Source organism: Phacochoerus africanus, chromosome 9 (assembly GCF_016906955.1).
Source record: "Phacochoerus africanus isolate WHEZ1 chromosome 9, ROS_Pafr_v1, whole genome shotgun sequence".
NCBI classification, from domain to species: domain Eukaryota; kingdom Metazoa; phylum Chordata; class Mammalia; order Artiodactyla; family Suidae; genus Phacochoerus; species Phacochoerus africanus.
In genome coordinates, this window is record NC_062552.1 from 54,098,186 (window position 1) to 54,114,926 (window position 16,741).

Consider the following 16,741-nt stretch of genomic DNA (forward strand, 5'->3'; position numbering starts at 1 on the left):
GAAATTTATCATCACTAAGGGGGATGGGGAGTGATGATAAGAACCCCTGGGAGGTTGAAAGGGAAGCTAAAATAAAGGAAATTGTAGCCTGTTTATTTTCCCAAATGTTAAGGGAAAGTGACCCTAGGGCATCCCTGAGTCAATAGCAGGGTGGAAATGGCAGCTACAGCTGAAAAGAGCAGGCGGAGGGTTAGAGGTGTACCCAAGGCTTCCTTGATGCTATGTAGCGTGAAGGGTTCCAGAAGTCCCTAAAAGCTCCCAGTGGCGGAGTAGGGGCAGCACAAGTTGCAGCTAGGAAGCCCCTCCAAAGAGTCACTGTGTGTCCAAGGCTTCTGAGTAGTAGCTAAAGAAGCCACAAGACAAAGACCACCCAGCTTGGGTGGGTCAGGAGGGAAAATGACAGGTATAGAGGATAAAGCAGAGATCTGGTAAGGTGAGCTGCACCTCGAGTGGAGTGAGCTGGAGCCCCTGGAGATGGTCAGCTTCGCTTGCACCTAAATAACGTCTTGGGGGAAGTTCCCTTGTGGTGCAGCAGTTTAAGGATCCAGCGTTGCCGCACTTGTGGCTCAGGTTGCAACTGTAGTTTGATGGGTTCAATCCCTGGCCTGGGAACTTCCACACGCAACAGGTGGGGCCAATAAATAAATAAATAAACAGGAGTTCCCATTGTGGCTCAGGGGTAATGAACCCGACTGGTATCCATGAGGATTAGAGTTCAATCCCTGGCCCCACTCAGTGGGTCAAGGATCCAGTGTTGCTGTGAGCTGTAGTGTATGTGGCAAATGCGGCTTGGATCTGGTATTGCTGTGGCTGTGGTGTAGGCTGGCAGCTGTAGCTCCGATTTGACTCCTGGCCAGGGAACTTCCATATGACATGGTTGCAGCCCTAAAGAGACAATAAATAAATAAATAAACAAACAAACAAATAAATAAAATCTTGGAAGGAGTGAGTGGAGGAAAGACCTTTGCAAGAGACAGCTCTTATAGGGAGTCTGAACTCCAAATTGAGGAAGATTTACCCAAAGTAGATTGTTTTTTAAACCCAAAGAGACTTGTTATTTTTATCTAGTAAGTTGAAGAACTGCTCAGTGAAGAGGATCTCCTGAGGAATCTAAGTTGGTTATGGAGACATTTTTTTTTTTAATTTTGTACATCTGGCTCATAGTATATGCACCGTGACTGCCCCCCTCCCAGTTTCCCATGCATATAGATCCCCACTGTAAGTCTCCTTAACGAGGTGTCACAGGAGTTTGACAGAATATCTCCCAAGGAACATGTCCTAAAATCTGCTTTAGATCTGGGAGAGCCAGCCACAATGATTCCTGCCTCCTCCTGGTCATGTCCTGTGTAGTCCTCACTCACCCTCTACCAGGGTTGGTCTGGGTGACCACGAGCCTGCGGCAAAGGGGGTGGTGGATCACTTCCAAGATTAGGGTAGTTTCTGTTCCTATCTCTCTTAGATCACTCACTCTGGGGAAACCAGCCCCATGCTAGGAAGAGAGGCCTCCATATGAGGAAACAGCCATATGAGTGATTTTGGAAGTAGATCCAGCCCCAGGCGAGCCTTCAGATAATTGCAACCTCAAACAAGATCTAGACTGAAGGAGAGACCTTCAGTTAGAGACACTCCACTAAGGTTGTTCTACATTCCTAACTCACAGGAACTGTGAGATAATAATGTTTGCTGTTTTAAACTACTAGGTTTGAGGGTAATTTGTTAAGTAGCAGTAGATAACCAATATACTCCCTCTCCTAAAAATTTCCATTACAGCACCTGCCGAAAATCTTTCTCTCTTTTCATTATCCATGAAGTCCTTTCACAATTTCTCTCCCGTTCTCCACTTCTTCCTCTCTGCCTCTCAAGCACCCAAATTCCAACAGGTCATGGTCCTCTCTCCACGTGGCCACCTAAGGTACATGGTCTTATTTCCTCTACTGACTTCTCCTGCGGAGGCCAAGCTTCTCTGCTCCCAATACCCACCTTCTCCCCACACACCTGATGATGGTGAATAAAAGACTGGGGCAGACACGGGAACAACCTAAATGTTCATCAACAGATGAATAGATAAAGATGTGGTACATATATACAATGGAATACTACTCAGCCATAAAAAAGAACAAATTAGAATCAATGCCATTTACAGCAACTTGGATACAACTAGAGACTCTCATATTAAGTGAAGTAAGTCAGAAAGAGAAAGACATATACATATGATATCACTTATATGAGAAATCTAAAATAGGACACAAATGAACTTATCTACAAACCAGAAACAGACTCACAGATATGGAGAACAGACTTGTGGCTTCCAAGGGGGAGAGGAGAGGAAGTGGGATGGATAGTAGATGCAAACTATTATATTTAGAATGCATAAGCAATGAGGTCCAACTATATAGCACAGGGAACTATATTCAATATCCTGAGGTAAACCATAATGGAAAAGAATATGAAAAAGAATATATGTATGTATAACTGAATCACTTTGTTGTACAGCAGAAATTGACACAACATCATAAATCAACTTTGGTTAAAAAAAAAAAAGGCCAGGGCAAAAGAAACAAGCGGGGTGGGGGGTGGGGAGGGGCGGCAGGAGATAACTGTCAGCCAAATTCTGTGATTCTTCATTCATCTTCCCTCCACTCTTCCTGCTTATTGGTTGAAGAGCTACAGAAGTCCCACCCATGGCAGAACACCGGAAAGACTCCTAAGAGGCCTTGAGATGCCTTTGACTCCCTAGGGCCTGCTAAACTATGTTCTGGTCACATGAGGCCTGGAAACCTCAAGCTTTTCTGGATGTTCCTTGCTCTTCCTGCTAAGCAAAACCAGATATTAGTCTATAGCAGACAGAATTCCCCAAACTGCTGTTGTGGTTATCTTGCAGATGTCTAAATTATGTAGTAAATGCTAACCAAGATGCCCCTGGTTATATGAGCAAAAGGAGAAAAAACAAAATATTACTTCGTATTTTAGTCTTTTGTAGATTATCTCCTCTCTTGGGCTGTGAACTTCATGAAAGCAAGAATCATGTGGAATTCATGTGGGTAACCCACAGTGCCAGAACAGTCTTGAGTACAGAACATTACTGATGAAAATTCGTTAGAAGATGCACCATACATGTTTGTTGAAGGAATGGTTGAATTAGCATCAGAGTCTTCCACATTAGCCCATTGGCTGGTAATTCTAAGCTTTTTACAGTTCATCACAAAATATACTTTCCTCTTTTAAATTGCAGTAAATCAACAGAGTAGACAGGCGTATTTTTCTGATGGTAAGGAAAGTCTTCCATTATTTATTGGCTAGACATCCCCCACCCCCTCAAAATGAATACCGGCTCTCAGGAGAGATCCAGGAGTCTCCACAGTTTGGAACCTAATACCACATTTCCTAGAATACTTGACACTCTCGCTGGCCTCCTCTGGCCATTAACAGGTGTATTGACCAATGGAAAGGGGATATGCCTGGCAACTGTGCTAAGAGAAGGAAGCTGACGGTCTGTTTTCCACTAACGGCTCCTGATGGGGTTTGTTATGCCCAGTCCGAGTTGGCCTGGAACTTGTAAAGAGGCAGACACCATTCAGGCCATGGCCGCCCCGGGGTAGGGGGAGAGAGGGACCCGGCGGAGGAGGCTGCACAGCAAGGTCGGATCGATGAGCTGCTCCGCGCTCTGGAAGGTCTAGGTGCCAGAGCGCGGGCGATGCAGTAATTGGTACAAGGCTGCTCTGCGATAGTCAGGTGAGGCCCGGAGGTTCGAATCTCAGATCCCTCTCTGGATGTACGGTCTTTGGATCCCCTTCTTAGCTCTGAAGAGGCGGTTCCAGCGGCCGGGCAGCTCGGGAACTGGGTGTTACACTTGTCACCGCAGGGAATTGGGCGTCCCGGTACTCCCAGTTCTTTGGGACTACGTCTCCCAAAAGACTCAGCTGTGATTGACAGCTCTAACAGCCTATGGACAAGGAATACTTCTCGTCCCAGAAACCGAGAAGCCAATGGAAAGAGGACAGGGGCGGTGTTTTCCGGCTGCTGGCTGTCCAGCCCAGAGTCCCACCTGTGTCCCCACAGCCCTGTCACGAGTCCCGGTCGTGTTCTGGGCGGCACCGCCACGGCGTTGCTGGCCAGTTTGGCTTGGCAGTGGAGGACCCTCCCTTCGTGCTCCATCCTCGGCTGGGTCCCTGGGTGGTGAGTGAGCCGGGGAAGGAGATCACTGCGGCTGCCGCTCGTGCGATGCTGAGGGACGTGGATAGGGCTTGCCCGCCGCCCCGCCAACGCCCCTGCGGGATCCCCCCGCTTGCCTTTCGGAGCCCGCGTGTCTTGCTGAGGACTGGGGAGAGGTAGCCGCGGTTTTCTCCGCCTGCATCTGGATAGCTCATACTCCTAATTTTTTGCTCCTTGTGGCTGGTCCCCTGGTTTCAGCTTAGTTTTGCGACCCTCTGACCGCTGCATCCAGATTAGGGCCTGCAGCACGGAGGGAGGAGAATGGGTGTCAGCCCTACCCATGTGGTCATGTTCCTATTAATAAACCCAGTGAACAAACTGGTGCTTCTCACAATGGCACTTAGTCACCGCACCTCCGCGCTCTAGGGCCTTGAGGTCACTCTCAAAAGGGGGCAGGGGCAGGAGACTGTTTGGGAAACCGGGTTTCTCTAGCCCTGGCTAAGAACTCTCATCCGCTCAATCCTGCTGTCTCCTGCAGGTGGGCCCTTCTGTTGGGTTTTATAATGGATATAGAAATAAAATTTCAAAACTCATAACAGTTTTCACTTCCTAATGACTTTATTTTAATTTGTTAAGGTTTTAAGCCAGAGAGATGAAAGGTATTACCTAAGGTTTTTAGGTTGTTAAAAATCCAGTACATGATAAGTGACCAATAATAAATGCATAAATGTTTCCATGAAAAGTGGTTTTGTGTGTACCCGAGCAGTAGCCAGGTTCTTTGGTGAGACAAAGATGTGAAATTTCTTCATACCATTCTGGTCCATCCTCCACTGAAATGCAGAATTCTTTGTATTTGTTTCTATTGGAAACTTTTTTAAGTGGGAAAACAAACAAGTATTATCACATGTCTTTGTGACCCCTAATGCCTTACAACATATTAGCTACTCAATAAATTACTGATTCGTCCAGTAACCTGACCATCTCCCCCCAAATAATTTTTTCATAATACTTATGATCATTTTATTAATGTGTTAATGGTTGTTTTTAGCCCCCAAGTATTTTGTTTTGTCCTTATCCTCATTGAATTTCACTTAATTTTACAGCTTGTCCATATTGTTTTTTTCATTTTAAATACATGTCCTTTTAAGTTCCATTTCTGACTGCATTAAACCTTGAAATAGAGTGGTACCTAGGGCAATTCCCTTTGAGCTTCTGCATAGTCTGTTCCCTGAGGTTGACATCAAATCTACAAGCCACGAAAAGTCAGCTATTCTAACTGATATAAGTATAATTAAAACTGCAATTTCCTACTTAGATGAGGAAAGTGTAGTTGGAGAGAGTTCAAAACTTTCCAGAAATCAAGTTATACCTGCACATTCTCTCCTCTGTTTATCTTGTCCATCATGGACAATTTATTCCTCAAAAAATTAATGTTTCCAAAGACTGAAGTTTCCATAGATGTGTTTGGGAGGCTCAGGCTTCACTTGGCGATGAGCAAGTTGGTCAAGGGAAAGATGATGTAAAAACAGAGAAAGAAAAGCAACACTTCTATGGTTGACAGCACACAGAGCTATTCTGGCCTGGGGAGGGGTGTTGGTTGGATATGATGCGTGGCTGTAGTGTCTGTCTTATGATTTTGAGACAGTGGTGAGAATATCTAAAGAGCTACTGATACATACTGAGGTCTCTTGCTTTAGGAACTGATGACGCTCAATGATGTGGCTGGGGACTTCAGGGAAGAGTGGGTTACCTGGCCACTGCTTAGAGAGTCCTCTTCAGGGATACTACCCTGCACAGTTAGAAGAATGGGCTCTCAATGGGTAAGAATACTACTCTCCTTTAGACTTAGATATCTTGAGCAGGCCCAGATCTGAGTGGTCTCCAGCGATGCTGGTCTCTTAGAGTTCCAGATCTCTGTAAGAGTAATTGTTGCCTCCCTGGCAGAAAAGGAATGACTTCCATTTTTATGGCACTTAGTAATTTGCAGATCTCTTTGATATTTATTGTTTTATTGATATTTTGCCATTCCCCCTTTGATATATATGTTTTCATCCTCCTTTTCCAGCTTAGGACCCTGAGACTCATAAGTGGCAGAGATGAGAGTCCAATCCAGGTCTTTGTGGAAAGGGGGGAGCTCTCCTCATAGGTTTTTTTTTTTCCCCCTGTCACTTAAAAACAAAACAAAACAACAAAAACAGGAGTTCCCGTCGTGGCTTAATGGTTAACGAACCTGACTAGTATCCATGAAGACAAGAGTTCGATTCCTGGCCTCGCTCAGTGGGTTAAGGATCTAGCATTGCCATGAGCTGTGGTGTAGGTCGAAGACACCGCTCGGATCTGGCGTTGCTGTGGCTGTGGCAACCCCTAGTAGTTGACCCCTAGCCTGGGAACCTCTATAAAGACAAAAAAAAACAGAAACAAAACCAAAAAACCGCCAGAGCTCTTTCTAAAATACCATGGCTTCCCCTTCTCCCTGCTTTACTTCATGTCTATTACACAAGTAACATTTTGTAATTGACACAATGTTTTCTTCATACTCATTGAAGAAAAAGACAAGCAAAATGAAAACCAAAGTCATCCATCCTACTGCTGAAGGATTATGATCCTTCCAGTCATTTTCTTAAGCATATATGCGATTAAGAAAATAAAAATAAATAAATTTAATAAAGGAGTTCCTGTCATGGTGTAGTGGAAATGAATCCGACTAGGAACCATGAGGTTTCAGGTTTGATCCCTGGCCTTGCTAGTGGGTTAACGATCCCGCGTTGCGGTGAGCTGTGGTGTAGGTTGCAGATGTGGCTCGGATCTGGTGTGGCTGTGGCTATGGCTGTGGCAAAGGCCTGCGGCTGTAGTTTCCATTAGACCCCACCTCCGTATGCCGGGGGTACGGCCCTAAAGGAGAAGAAGAAACCTGGGATCATACCAAATTTTTCAATTGCACATTTTATTTTCTTAAACATTGTATTATGAATATATTTGACAACAATAAACATCTTTCTGGGAGTTCCCGTCGTGGCACAGTGGTTAACGAATCCGACTAGGAACCATGAGGATGCGAGTTTGATCCCTGGCCTTGCTCAGTGTGTTAAGGATCTGGTGTTGCCATGAGCTGTGGTGTAGGTTGCAGACGTGGCTCGGATCCCGTGTTGCTGTAGCTCTGGTGTAGGCCATCGGCTACGGCTCTGATTAGACCCCTAGCCTGGGATCCTCCATATGCCGCGGGAGCGGCCCTAGGAAAGGCAAAAAGACCAAAAAAAATTTTTTTTAATTAAAAAAATAAAAAATGAACCATCTTTCTGTATATTACTTAAAATGACAACTTAGTATTTTGTTGTATAGAATGCAGTAATTTACATTAAATTGAACCATATATGTGGGTTTTATTTTGCCACATCCTTGGCATGCAGAAGTTCCTGAGCCAGGGGTGGAGCCCATGCTACAGTAGCAACTCCAGCCATTACAGTGACAATGCTGGATCCTTGACCTGCTGCATAGGTGGCCATTTTTTGACAATTTTTTACCTATAAAATGGCAATTTCATATGGCTTGATCAAATGTAATTATTTTTTGAGGGACATGTAGGTCATTTCAAATTTTTACTGGTATTGTGATGAACATCTCTTAGCTAATTGTCTTTTTAAAAGTCTTGTTTATTTTATTTTATTTATTTATTTATTTTTTAGGGCCATACCTGTGGTATATGGAGGTTCCCAGACTAGGGGTCGAATTGGAGCTGTAGGTGCCAGCCTACACCACAGCCATAGCAACAGAGGATCTAAGCCGAGTCTGCAACCTACACCACAGCTCATGGCAATGCTGGATCCTTAACCCACTGAGCAAGGCTGGGGATCCAACCTGAGTCCTTATGGATGCTAGTTGGATTCGTTTCCACCGAGCCACAATGGGTACTCCAAAAATCTTGTTTCTTGAAGTGTAATTAGTTAATAATTAGCTAATACACCTTTTGCATAACTTTCTTCTCCTTCTTCTTTTTTAACCTTTTTCATTTCCTTCTAATTCCCAGAATTAGAATTGCTGGGCCAGAGAATAGATACATTTCTAAGGTCTTTGGTATTTTTGTTAAATGTCTTCCAAAATGATTGAATCAATTTATTTAGTTATGTGAGCATTATATGAAAGCGTCCATTTCTTCATATTCTATCTATCATGTGGGTATTATAATCTATGAGTCCGGGTAAAATAATAGTGATAGCTAACATTTATTGAGGGGTTATCACTTAATCCTTACAACTCTCACAACTCTGTTAGGTAAGTCTTATCATTATCCCTATTTTATACATGAAGACACTGACAGAAACACAGAGAGTTTAAGTAACTTTCCTGAGGTCACACAGCTAGTAAGAGGAAGGGTTAGGATTCAAACTCAGGCAATATGACTCTTTTTTTTTGTTGTTGTTAATTTTTATTGTTACCAAGTTACTGCTCCCCACCACACACGCACATCACAGGGAGACAAGCCAAGCCAATGACAGCACCTGCCGGCAACAAAAAAAAATCAGATAACAGTCATCACGGTGACAGGTGAAACTTCAAGGATGGTCAGAGTGATGGAAAGTATTGGTTATCACTATTTTAAATTCATCTTCGAACAAGATTTGTCATGCATACAAAAGTCACATCAAATAAATCATTTGTTTCAAAGAAATAACTCTATTTTCCCCTTTCAGCACTGAATTTAAAAAATAAATAAAAACAGTAGATATTTTTACCCACATCTGGTTCCTATATTAACCACATGTAATCAAATCAATTATTGAGTGGTTCATTAGCAAAGAGTGTTTTTTCCCTTCCACAATGAAACATCTCCACATTTTCAGATCAGCAAGCAGATATCACAAGAATATAACAATTCTACCCAGGAAAGACATCCCCCTTCCTCAAAGGGATCCGGTTCTGCCCCCACAGTCTGTAGTTTGCCACTGGAAAATCTCACTATCAGCCTTTTGGGGGAGGCTGGGGGTACTGACTCCTAGGAACTAGGTCTCCTGATGCTCTTGGACCTACAGTGAAAAAATGTGTGCTGGGGACTGGAGTGTGAGGACCCCATCCTGCTGGGCTGGAGAGTGCAGAGGCGGGGCCATGTGTGTGGTCAGGCAATATGACTCTTGAGTTTGCACTCTTCTTCACTATATTGCCTGTGTCTCATTGTTGTAATTTGAATTTCTTTGCATAATGGTGAGGTTAGCTGTTTTTCATATATTTATAGGCTGCTTTTATTTTTTTATTTTTGTGAACCTATTCATGTCCTTTTCCCTTTTTTGCTTTCCCTAAGGCAGTGTTTATCTTTTTTCTCATGACTGTATTGACTGCTGCCCTTCTGGGAAAATGTAAAAACCAAACATTATAGTTAACTTCCTTGATTCTTTCCAAGGGTGAGGTCATGACAGCTTTGTTTCTGATAAAATTATCTCTCCACATGGGTTTAGCCTTGTGCCTTCAGAAATGAGTTATTGCGCTTATTCTAGAGTTTCTATCACTCAATCTAAATGTTTTTTTGGCCTCACGCGTGGCATGTGGAAGTTCCTGAGCCAGGGATTGAACCCGTGCCACAGCAGTAACCCAAGCTGCTGTGGTAACAATGCCAGATCCTTTAACCCACTGTGCCATGGGAGAATATATACATACATATATATATTTTTTTTTAACGGGAGGAAAATAGCTTTTTCTCAGCCTCCTGGGAAGATCACCCTGTTTATCGATTCATTGTGGCTGCCGCCCCCTTTTCTTTACTTTTTAGGACCACACCCATGGTACATGGAGGTTCCCAGGCTGGGGGTCGCATAGGAGCTGTAGCTGCTGGCCTACACCACAGCCACAGCAACACCAGATCCAAGCCATATCTGCAACCTACACCATAGCTCACAGCAATGTCGGATCCTCAACCCACTGAGCAAGGCCAGGGATTGAACCTGCGTCCTCATGGATACTAGTCATGTTCACTAACTGCTGAGCCATGAAGGGAACTCCATGGCTGCCCTTTTAACGAGACCAAACACATGTTAGAGTTTTGCTGGGTGTTCTCCTCTACCCAGGGAAGAAGGAGGGCTTGCATTTTGATCAGGCCTTGTGTGATTGGCTCAAATTAACATCTTGTGTTCGCTTTCCTTGTAGGATTTCTAGACCAAGTGTAATTTCCCATCTGGAGCAGAAAGAAGAGCCATGGATTTTACCACTCCAAAATTTTGAGGCGAGCAAGATCCAAAGGGAAAGTCACACAGGTGAGATGTGTTACCTGATGGGCAGAAATCTAGCATTTCAGCCCTTGTTTATCTTTTTTTTTGTTTGTTTTTTTTTGTCTTTTTGCCATTTATTGGGCCGCTCTCGCGGCATATGGAGGTTCCCAGACTAGGGGTCTAACCAGAGCTGTAGCCACTGGCCTATGTCAGAGCCACAGCAACGCGGGATCCGAGCCGCGTCTGCAACTTACACCACAGCTCACAGCAACGCCGGGTCGTTAACCCACTGAGCAAGGGCAGGGACTGAACCCGCAACCTCGTGGTTCCTAGTCGGACTCGTTAACCACTGTGCCACGACGGGAACTCCCCTTTGTTTATCTTTTTTAGATTTTTTTACTTTTTAGGGCCACACCCCTGGCATATGGAAGTTCCCAGGCTAGGGGTCAAATCGGAGCCGCAGCTGCCAGCCTACACCATGGCTCACAGCAACGCCAGATCCTTAACCCACTGAGCGAGGCCAGGGATTGAACCCAAAACCTTGGGGTTCCTAGTCAGATTCGTTTCCACTGTGCCACGGCGGGAACGCCTCAGCCCTTGTTTAAATGAGGAATTTGGAATGCTGCCCTAGACTTTGGCTCTTACTAATGGAAGTTTAAATTTGATTTCTTGGCAAGTCAGTAACTGACCAAATATAGCTTTCATCCTAAGTAAATATTTCATAGTCTAGAACATCTCTGAAAGAAGTTGCCCAATTTCGATAATATGTGGTATACTCTTGAAGGATAGATAGCCAGGTCACTCAAGATTCATCTGACCATCTTAAAATAAAAGGGCTGCGAAATTCACGTGTTCCATAAGCTCAATGATCTTCAATGAACTTTTCACAAAGTCAAAATGAGAGTCATCAAATTCACTGTGGTCTGTTGCCAGAACACAAATCTTAATCTTTCTCGCTGCTTTCGGATGATCTTTCCTGATAAGCGATAACTTTATTCTCTGTTACTGCTGTTAATTTTTCAGACTTTAAGAATCAGGTCGTAAAACTCAATCGGGACATCATCTCTGAAACGGCAGAACCAGGTGGAACATCCACGGAAAGGGCCAATAACGATATTTCTCATATGCCTATTTGGGGAGGCAACTGGGAGAGGGGTCTTAAATTCGAAGGGCAGCATGGAACCCTTCCAGGAGAGGGCCGGCAGGAGCCCTTTTCACAGGAGAAGGAATTAAACAAGCTCCTGGAAGGATATATAGGAAAGAAGCCCATGTGTGCAGAATGTGGAAAAAGCTTTAACCAGAGCTCCTATCTCATAAGACACCTAAGAACCCATACTGGTGAGAGGCCTTATACATGCATGGAGTGTGGGAAAGGCTTCAAGCAGAGTTCAGACCTTGTCACTCACCGCAGAACACACACAGGAGAGAAACCCTACCAGTGCAATGGATGTGAGAAAAAATTCAGCGACAGCTCAACCCTCATCAAACATCAGAGAACCCACACAGGGGAGAGACCCCATGAGTGCCCTGAGTGTGGGAAGACTTTTGGACGGAAGCCACACCTCACAATGCACCGGCGAACCCATACAGGAGAGAAGCCCTACACGTGCCTCGAGTGTCATAAGAGCTTTAGTCGTAGCTCAAATTTCATCACCCATCAGAGGACCCACACGGGAGTGAAGCCTTACCGGTGCAAGGACTGTGGCGAGCATTTCAGCCAGAGCTCGGATTTGATTAAACACCAACGAACCCACACGGGGGAAAGGCCCTTTCGATGCCCGGAGTGCGGGAAGGGCTTTAGAGATAGTTCTCATTTTGGAGCTCACATGAGCACGCACTCGGGAGAAAGGCCTTTCAGTTGTCCTTACTGCCACAAAAGTTTCAATCAGAGCTCACATCTGGTCACGCACCAGAGGACACACACCGGTGAGAGGCCTTTTAAGTGTGACGGCTGTGGGAAAGGATTTGCCGACAGCTCTGCCCTCATTAAGCACCAGCGGATCCACACGGGAGAAAGACCCTATAAATGTGATGAGTGTGGGAAGAGCTTCAGTCAGAGCTCTCACTTCATTACCCACCAACGAATCCACTTAGGAGACAGACCGATACTGCTGTCCTGAGTGTGGCAAAACCTTCAACCAGCACTCCCACTTTCTCACACACCAGAGAACACACACGGGAGAAAAACCATTTCGCTGTAGTCAGTGTGACAAGAGCTTCCGACAGAAAGCACATCTTTTATGCCATCAAAACACCCACTTGATCTAAGAAATAGTCTTTAGTGGCTCTGCTGCTCCCTTCCAGATTTCCATCAATATTACCTTCAAGTTTTCCAGAGAGAGAAAATCTGCACTTAGGCATCAGAGGCTCGAGGGGGGCCTGATCTGTTCGCTTTTTTCCATGCTTTAATGGCAAGGGTAAACCTTTAGGGTCCAAATAATATTCTGAACCTAAAAGGCATTCCTTCAGGGTTTTTGACTGACTCTTAGGGAAATGTGAGTTTACTGGTTGATGCCTTGTTACTGAAAAAGAAGGGAGATAAATGTAGTTGCATTACCATCCTTCATGTCAATCCCGAGTCTTATTTACTATAATGCCTGGCCCTTAAAAGATATTCATTATAGGGTTGGTAGCTTTTATCATCTTTATTACTCAACAAGGAATTTATTAGTGCATCCCCACAAGCCCGGAACTTGCAAGCAATCAGACTAGAGGTAGGAGATTTGGGGTGTGAATGCATAGATTTAATAAAACAGAAGGAGTTCCCATTGTGGCTCAGTGGAAATGAATCTGACTAGGAACCATGAGGTTGTGGGTTCAATCCCTGGCCTCCCTCAATGGGTTGAGGATCTGGCGTTGCCATGAGCTGTGGTGCAGGTCACAGACGTGGCTTGGATCTGGCATTGCTGTGGCTGTGGGGTAGGCAGGCGGCTACAGCTCTGATTGGACCCGCTAGCCTGGGAACCTCCATGTGCTTTGGGTGCAGCCCTAAAAAGACAAAAGACAAAAGACAAAAAAAAAAACCCCAAAACAGAAAATGCTCTCCTAATCCGGTTCTATGCAGGCATTAGTCACCAGATGTCTCATTGCCATGACAAGGCAGAATTATTGTAGGGGATGTCTGCAGTCCTGTGACTTTGAGGCTGAAGGAATTTCAGGAGCTCTTTGTACAGCAGTGTATGGGGGCGCTGCCTCTGGAGGTTCTGAGGCACAGAACGTACCCAGTGATGAGCAAGCCACGGGGACCTGGAAAAGGACTGTAGGACTATATAAGCAAAATTGCTGACAATGTTAAATGATATTGCAGGGATCCTTCCTGGCGTTTAGCTGAGGGAAATAATTCTTGTTTTCTCAGGTGCTGGATCATTGGCCCTTTAGATTTAAGTTACTGCCATTCTCTGATCCTTTTAGTGTCATTTGTTTTATTCACTCGTACAGTCCTCTATTTGATTGAAAGAAACTGAGGGACAGCTGTGTGTTGGAAGGAACACCTACCTCACTGAGAAGGTGAGATGTTTTGAGTCTTGGTCCTGACCCCTCATTTGGCCAGATGTTCACCTTCTCGCAGGCCCTACCTTACCTACCTCACAAGGTTGTGAGGATCTAATACACATATGCGAAGACACGAACACACGCAAGCACATTGTTGTTAAACTATAACATGTAATATCGCTAAAGTTAAATGTTAGACTGTTGTTGCTAATGCCTTTTTTTCCAGAGAACTCTGGCTAATATTTCTCCAGGTGTCCTGTTCTCTCTCATATTGAGGGACCTCTTTTTTACCTACCGAAAACCTAAGGCCTTTGGAGTTCCCGTCATGGCACAGCGGAAAGGAATCCAACTAGGAAACATGAGGTTTCGGGTTCAATTCCTGGCCTCGCTCAGTGGGTTGAGGATCCGGCGTTGCTGTGAGCTGTGGTGTAGGCTGGCAACTGTAGCTCTGATTAGGCCTCTAGCCTGGGAACGTCTATATGCCTCAGGTGTGGCCCTAAAAAAGCCAAAAAAAAAAAAAAAGGAAAAGAAAACCTAAGGCCTTCAAATGCTAAACCACTTGTTTGTGGGTCACAGAGTTAATGGTGTGTCTGGGGTGTGTTGGAGCATCTCTGAGACATCAAAGGACTGGAAGACCTGTATAATGTCCATCAGACCACTCTGAATTTGGAAATGGTGGAGGGATGTAGCCTAAGTTCCTGAGAGTTTATAGGGTCCTGTGCTGGGAGTCCTTGATCCTCATGGAGTAAGAGGCAAGGGCTAAGGACAGATGTAAGTGGTTAGGGAAGCAGCAGGGAGTTCAACACTCTGGAGAGAAAAGTGTGGACTGAAGGCTTTTTCTTTCAAGCCTTCCTATGTCAATACAGACTTAATCAATACATTGGCCTTGGAACGCTAGTTCTCTTCTATTATGTGGAATCCCATCTGAGGGCTGTAACTCGTGGGGAATAGAACTCAGCTGATAACCTAAATTCCGTCTTTAATAAGATGATGAAGGGAAAAAAAAATTATCTAGTGCTGTGAGTTCTCTCTTTTTTTTTATTTTTTGCTTTTTTTAGAGCCACTCTGGTGGCATATGGAAGTTCCCAGGCTATGGGTCCAGTCAGAGCTGTAGCTGCCAGCCTACTCCAGAGCCACATCTGCAACCTACACCACAGCTCACGGCAATGCTGGATCCTTAACCCACTGAGTGAGGCCAGGGATCAAACCTGCATCCTCATGGATACTAGTCAGATTGGTTTCCACTGAGCCACAAAAGGAACTCCAGTGCTGTGAGTTCTTACAATATGAGCCCAGACTGGTTGCATTGTCATTACCTGGGAACTTGTTAGAAATGCAAATTCTAAGCCCCTACCTGAGACTTATTGAATTGGAAACTCTGGGGCAGGGGGAGAGGTGGCAATATGTGTTTCTTTTTTCCTTTTTTTTTTTTTTTTTGCCACACAACCCAGGGCATGCGGAAATTCCCGGGCCAGGGATTGAACCCAAGACACAGCAGCAACCTGAGCTGATGCAGTGACAATGCTGGATCTTTAACTTGCTGCTCCACAAGAGAACTCCTGCAGATTTTTTTTTTTTAAAGGAATGGTATATGTATGTCTGTTTGAATCGCACCAGTGGTCCTGAGGGAATCAGTCCAAAACAAAACCCCACACATATTGCATTGTTCTAAATTAAATATGATCAGTATGTTAAATGACAAATCATGTGTAAAAATCAGATGAGATGATAAGGGAAAGGCTGGCAGGCAGAGCTACGGGGTAATTCATGTGAAATCCAGGGGTACCATCTCTCCAGGAGCGGAAGTGTTTTGGCTGGAGGGGGAGGGGGAGGGTGTGGAATGTGAAAGATAGGGGTTGATGCTGATCTTCCTCAGAAGTGACATTTTGAGAATTTTGCCCTGGATTAATGTGAAATGTCCTAGAAGAGCATCCCATGAGAAGGAGCCAGTTAGAGAACAGAAAGACACAAAACGGCATTATTAGCACAGTCAGGCATAATCCTCATCCCAGCTAGGAATGTGATGTGTGCTCATTGAGAGCAACCCCTGATTCAGGAGGCAGAGTGTGGAGGCAGCACAGAACCAGGCGTCAGAAGAGCCAGCCTCTGCTTTGGGTATGGTTACTTACTAGCCAGCTGTTTTTGGACAGGTCAGTTGATCCCTCTAGGCATCAGTCTACCCGAGAAATCAGAAAAAAAATCTGTCTGCACTTCACGAACTGGGGGCTCTCACAGGCCTCAGGACTGTCCACGTTGTGAGCAGACTCTTCCACGTGGGCAGCTTCACGCTCTGAGCAGATGAAGCAGGTAGTCTACAGCCTGGATCCCTCAGCAATCCCAAGGCTCCAGCCCCCTGCCATCTCGACTTCCTACTAGCATTTAACAGACACAGGTCCCTGGCTTGTAACATCTATTGTGTCTTTTTCTATCACCTTGTTTCTCATGTTGTACAGATATGTCTACCTTATAAGATGTGAGCTCTTTTTTTTTTTTTTTTTTTTTTAGGGCCACACATGCAGTATATGGAGGTTCCCAGGCTAGGAGTCGAGTCAGAGCTACAGCTGCCAGCCTACACCACCGACACAGGAACGTGGGATCTGAGCCAAGTTTGTGAACTACACCGCAGCTCACGGCAAGTGCCGGGTCCTTACTCCACTGATCGAGGCCAGGGATCAAACCTACATCCTCATGGGTATCCATGAGGGTTTGTTACCACTGAGCTACAATGTGGACTCTGTGAGCTCTGGACAGGTGATGTGTGACTTGCTTTGTGGCACTGACACCTGCTTCCTACCCCACCCTCCGCCATGAGCAGGGAATACTTAAATGGTATTAGTAAGAGCTGAGGTCACTGACTTTCCACAGTTTCCTCTATTTCTACCCTATGGTGGGCCATTAGCTTC

General features: G+C 45.0%; 1 protein-coding gene across 1 annotated transcript; it reads left to right on the top strand.

Moving 5' to 3' along the window:
* The first annotated feature begins 4,051 nt into the window (after nucleotides 1-4,051).
* ZNF774 (zinc finger protein 774) lies at nucleotides 4,052-12,907 on the top strand. Its single transcript, XM_047796949.1, is given in 5 exon segments — nucleotides 4,052-4,176; nucleotides 5,850-5,972; nucleotides 10,285-10,391; nucleotides 11,370-12,451; nucleotides 12,453-12,907. Coding segments are annotated over 4 exon segments (1,458 nt in total). The 5' UTR covers nucleotides 4,052-4,176; nucleotides 5,850-5,865; the 3' UTR covers nucleotides 12,615-12,907.
* The last annotated feature ends 3,834 nt before the right edge of the window (nucleotides 12,908-16,741 follow it).